This window comes from Salvia splendens, chromosome 1 (assembly GCF_004379255.2).
Source record: "Salvia splendens isolate huo1 chromosome 1, SspV2, whole genome shotgun sequence".
NCBI lineage: Eukaryota > Viridiplantae > Streptophyta > Magnoliopsida > Lamiales > Lamiaceae > Salvia > Salvia splendens.
The window spans coordinates 16,757,006-16,762,622 of record NC_056032.1 but is presented as its reverse complement, the minus strand read 5'-3'; the positions used below and the strand labels follow the sequence as shown (position 1 = coordinate 16,762,622).

The 5,617-nt window shown below is 36.6% G+C and overlaps 1 protein-coding gene across 1 annotated transcript; it reads right to left on the bottom strand.

Moving 5' to 3' along the window:
* Window positions 1-1,532: 1,532 nt before the first annotated feature.
* LOC121808088 (protein FAR1-RELATED SEQUENCE 5-like) lies at window positions 1,533-4,170 on the bottom strand. Its single transcript, XM_042208473.1, has 5 exons — window positions 3,981-4,170; window positions 3,732-3,835; window positions 3,450-3,578; window positions 3,153-3,379; window positions 1,533-2,985 (listed from the first exon to the last, which is right to left on the bottom strand). The coding sequence occupies exons 1-5, from the start codon at window positions 4,168-4,170 to the stop codon at window positions 1,533-1,535; spliced, it is 2,103 nt and encodes a 700-aa protein (XP_042064407.1).
* Between the last annotated feature and the right edge of the window lie 1,447 nt (window positions 4,171-5,617).

Below are 5,617 nucleotides of genomic sequence, written 5' to 3'. Positions count from 1 at the left end.
TTGTCAAAGTTACAAAACTGGAATTATGTTCGTTAATGCCTCGAAAGTTAGTAGTGGTTGGAGTTATCGATGCATGGGCTTCCTACCTGAATAACATGGAAGAGGGGCGACAACCGTACTCTTCAAGACGACTATTCTTCACAACGTACCCGTGTGTAAGTACAAATGGTTAATATACATGAATTCTTCGTGCAGTGTGGTGCCTGACTTTGTTAATGTACAGCTGTACACCATTGTTAATGTACAGCTGTACACCATTGTTAATGTACAGCTGGACACCAACACCACATGTGCTAAGTTTTGTAACTACTTAGAAGCCGAAGTGAATGGAATTCCAAATTACAATTGGGTGGACGTGTAGACGGTAAAATACATGATAATGAAACTTCTGGCATGTCTAAGATTTGAATAGGTTTTCTTCTCAATATTTATTATGTCATTTCATGTTTCATAATGTTTCATTGAATAGGTCTTCTTCCCGATATGTGCAAATGAACACAACTATGTTGTATGTTTTTGCTTTCAAAGAAGAGCTGTCACTGTTATAGACAATTCAAAAAATGGGGACGACAACGATATTACAAAGAACTACGGAGACATTCCAGAGACACTGGTCAGTGTTCTTTGCTTCTAAAGTGAATGTTCTTCCTACATAACAAAATAATATATATCTGAACTCAGATTTACTGTGTCTGCAGAGGTTGTTTTTCTGTCATTATTTGACACAGATTGGCCTTGTACAACAATGCAAAACCATTTCCTCTGCAAGAATAGAGAGGATGGCAGTGCCATGGAGGACAACAACGAATGGTGAAGATTGTGGTGTCTTTCTGATGAGACACATGGAAACTTACAAGGGTGAGCGCGTTGAATATTGGAATAGTGGGCTAAAAAAAACTAGCACGGGATTACTGCAGAGCTTGAGGGCCAAATATTGTTCAACTTTGCTGAATGCAATAATCAGTCATGAATGCCTCAACAACAAGCGCATCACAACGAGATACTACGTAGAGGAAAGCAAAAACAAGGACATTGATGTTGAAAATATGATAGCATGTTACCTTAAGAAGAAGTGATGTTTTGTTATTTGAAAGCGGAACAATTTTTCCCGCGTAAACTGTAAACCGAATAGTCTAAATCTTCCTGTGTTTTATGATTAATGTAACCAAAACTGGTATATTGAGACCGTTTCAGTTATTAGTCAATTTTATTAGCTTAAATAATATATTATGGAATTTTTATATTGAGGGCTGCGGAAACATGGGTTTACTATGAATTACGTTGACTACAATATGAAAAAACATTTTATGAGTTCAGTAAAACATAGTTGATAATATATAGAGATCACACAATATTAAAAATTGTTCATTCTGTGTAGATATTTATTCATCAACCCAGAATATTATTTCATCCATCCAAAACGTAGTTTGAATAGCGTAATTACTTCATTTGTTATGAAACTATATTCATCGCAACAGAAAATATATTAATCTAAGAAAAATATAAAAAAGTTATAAAACTAAGAAAATACATCAAAACATCATGACGATCTTTTTCTTCTGTTTCTCCTTAATCTTTTTGCAATTTCTTGCATCGTGATTACCAACCTCGCCGCATTCGGCACATTTACGACCAGGTTTTGCCTTCATCTTCATAGCTTGCTCAAGGCGTGTAAGAGGCCGTCTTCCTGAACCCTTGGTTTTGACAACGTCGGGAGGATGGACATCTATTTCGCTACGGGCTTGAGACCCATACAAATTCTCAATCATTTGCCTCTTATCACTAATAGACAATACAATCCCTTCACCGAATATCGCTTTCTTCCCTTCAGCAATAATTTGTCTGAATGCACGAATTCGGTCAACGTTTCCCTTAATAGTCTGTGCAACCTCAAAATAATCACCATGCATATCCCTCCATTCTTGTGTTGCCAAATCGATAATGAGAGCATTTTCAATATCGTCAACAAAACCACAATGAACAGGCTTGACAAAATTAGACTTCAACCAACGTCCCCCATGTAAGTGATCAGGAACCAGCTTCAATTTTTTGTTTCGTAAGGCCCAAAAAATATGGCTGCATACGAGTCCAAGTCTTTGAAATAGTTTACACCCACATACGTATGAATCTCCAGAGACGGAATAAGACACGGACCAGTCCTTAGAGAACTTGTCATTGATCACAAATATTTCAGTGTCATCCTCGATTGAAGTCTTTACCATGGTGCAACAATCAATTGCTTCCTCAATCTCTTCCTGAATTGCCTTAAACCCACCGTCACTGTAGATTGTGGACGCATGCCTCTCAAGTGCAGAATTTGTTTTCAACATTGGGGTAGTGTTGGAGTCATGATATTCAAACCTGTTGCTATTGCTCCTTTGGGCATCTAACGCATTGTTGTAATGGATAAGAAACTCGACTAGATTACATCGAGACTTAGTGTACCTCTTGAAGAAACTGTTCTGGGACTCGGATATAGAGGTGGTCTTAATCAATGAACTCATTGGAAAATCCCTGAAGTAGGCTGGAACAATAGTATGTTGTGGACATACCCGAAATTTTCTATTGGCAAACATTGTCGAAAACAACTCGTTGTTTGTAAGGCCGTATTTTTCCATAATTTCGTGCCAGGTTTCTTTGAATTCTTCAGGATCTATCAACTCCGACCACACACATTTATTTAACTCCTTCTTTAAATCCTCATTGTGGAGCTGATTCTTGGGTAATTTTTCAGTGACCTTAAACATGATGTGCCACATACACCATCGATGTCTTGTATCAACTAGCACACTATCAACAGCCACCTTCATTCCCAAATCCTGATCAGTAATGATCAATTTGGGAGCAGCGCCCATGCATTTAACAAACTTTTCGAACAACCATTCGAAAGAAGGAGCATTCTCTTTCGATAACAATCCTGCACCAAATGTAACGGGTCTGCCATGATTGTCTTTGCCCGTGAATGGTGCAAAAATCATACAATACCTACATTCCATCAAAAAGGAACACATATCATAGTGGAAAAAATAGTTCATCCCGTAATTATGTTATATCACCTGGAACTATAAATAATTCTTCATTCAAACATAAACAAACATAACTAATCAAACAAAATGGAGCAATCTAAAACAGTGACTACTTATTGGTCGTACCTATTTGTTGAGTAGGTTGTGTCGAAAGAGACAATGTCACCGTACAAATGGTAATTGTGCTTGGCAATAGGATCACACCAGAAAAGACGTGTAAGCCTGCCCTTAGAGTTTACCTCAAAGTCGTAGGTGAACGACGAACATATCTCCTTCTTCCGCTTCATATCATTCAATACCATTTGCGCATCAACACCATCCACATATGCTCTAAGATCACGCCTAAGACCTCGCTAAGCAGACCAAAAGTCAACGTGGGACCGATATTTGCACTTGCGCAATCTGTATGAATTTCTGATGCACTGGGTCGATATTGCGATTGAGCCTCATTAATCGCTTGTGACGTAATTGAACCATATCGTGATTATGTCGCTCTTCAAACTGTTTAACAACATAACCAGTACCCTTGCAAAACTTAAAAGCAACTTTAGCCTTACAAAGACACTTTCTAGATGAACGTCAACGTTTAGTCTCAGGTTGTTTATAATTCACTCGCTTCTCACCTTCTCTACTACACACAACGTATAGCCATGTAACCAGATCTCCAACCCTTTTAGATCCATGTTTACGGGTGTCAAACCCTACCTGCCGTGCATATTTATTATAGAAGACTGTAGCATCATCCAAGGTATGAAAAACTTGGCCAATATGTGGCTTCATTTGGGAAGGACATTCAGGGATGTATGACACTGAGATTAAAAAAAGAGTTCATTCATTCTGAAGTTTATTTCATCCAGTACGAAATATATTTCACTACAACGAACAAAAGTAAACATCAATATATTTTATATGCCAAATATTAACTGTGATAAACAGAACAAGTATTCCTACTACCTGGCTCTAGTTCTTCATCCTCGGATGATTTGGAGTCAGAATCAAAAATTGAGCTGCTAACCGGAGATTGTAACTCATCGAATATTGACCCATGATTGTCGTTAATATTTTCTGTAGAAGTAGTTCCATGTATTTTTCGTGCTTCGGGAGAAAATTCAGTTGTGTGAGAAGGATTGCTCGAGTCATCCATTGATGTACTAGTAAAGTCCGTTGTAGGCGTAAAGCTGTTTGACGAATCCATACAACCAAATAAGACGAAGAAGTAGAGATATGATAGCTGAAGATTGCGAATGAATGGAATTGGGATTAGTTTATATAGAGAGAATGAACTCTGCAAATTAGCATATTCAAAGGAACATGAAGAGTGTCTTAGAATCGTGTGAATATCATTATCATATTAACATGAAGATTGCGAATGAATGGAATTGGGACTAGTTTATATAGAGATATTGGAATCTGAAAATTAGCAGATTCAATTGCGAGTGAATATCATTATCATATTCAGGCAGAGGAGTGTATTAGAATCGTGTGAATATTTGGCATATAATGATATTAACATGTCTGAATATATTTCAAGATTGAATTGCAAATGAAGAGTGCATTAAAATCGTGTAAAATGCATTTCCAAATTAACTTGTCTGAAATCAAGGAAATGACAATAACTGCCAAAGTTAAAATTACAAAATCATCCCACACGTTATTTTTATAATATTATATTCAATGTAGACAATATTTAATAATATTTTAGAGAATTAATTATGACCATAAGATTAACAAAATGGGTGGACATGATTTGTTCTCTAGTTCGGTCATTAAAATTGGTTCGACATTGAATATAATTCTATCTCCATATATATATATATACATATATATATATATATATATATAGGGTAGTGTTAATCTCCTTTTCCTCCCTAAGTGTCTATTTCCTTCTTAATATCATCCATTAGATTGATGGAATGGATGGACTAGATTAAAAGGGGAGAGCTGATCCCGTGTTGCATTATTTGTACTATTCTATGCATTATGAGGATATAAGAGTAAAAACACGATGGCTGTAACATTTTTCAAAACGGAAGATCCTATAATTAAGCTGGATTTTCATATACCTTCCATCTAATCGCTCTCTCTCTCTCATTCCATCCCATCAACCCACGATAAACACCATTTCCCACCATTTCAAAACCGTCGAAACCCTAGCCGCCTCTCAAGTCGCAGACAAATCAATTACACAGTCGATTCTCGCCGCAAAAATCAACGTCTGTCGCCGATTCACAGGTCTAAAGTACTGATTTTTGGTTTCACGCGCGCCGATTATTTAATTTTTTAGTTTATTGTTGAGTTGTATTTGGTATATGTTCGATTTTTGTGATTGAAACCATACGGATTTTGTATATGTTTCTGGAAATTGTCGATTTTGTGTTCAGTGTGTTGTCGATTCTGTCCATTAATGACGATTTGGTTGATTATTCAGTTATATCTATGTTTTTTGTCGATTTGGATGAAGGAATTTAACTGGTTTCGTTGGTGTGTATGTGTGCATTATGTAGGCAAGACTGTGCAGTATGTACAATGATGTATGCATTATGTTGATTAAAACATAATCAGTGTTTGTATTGGGCTGTAGACTCGGATTA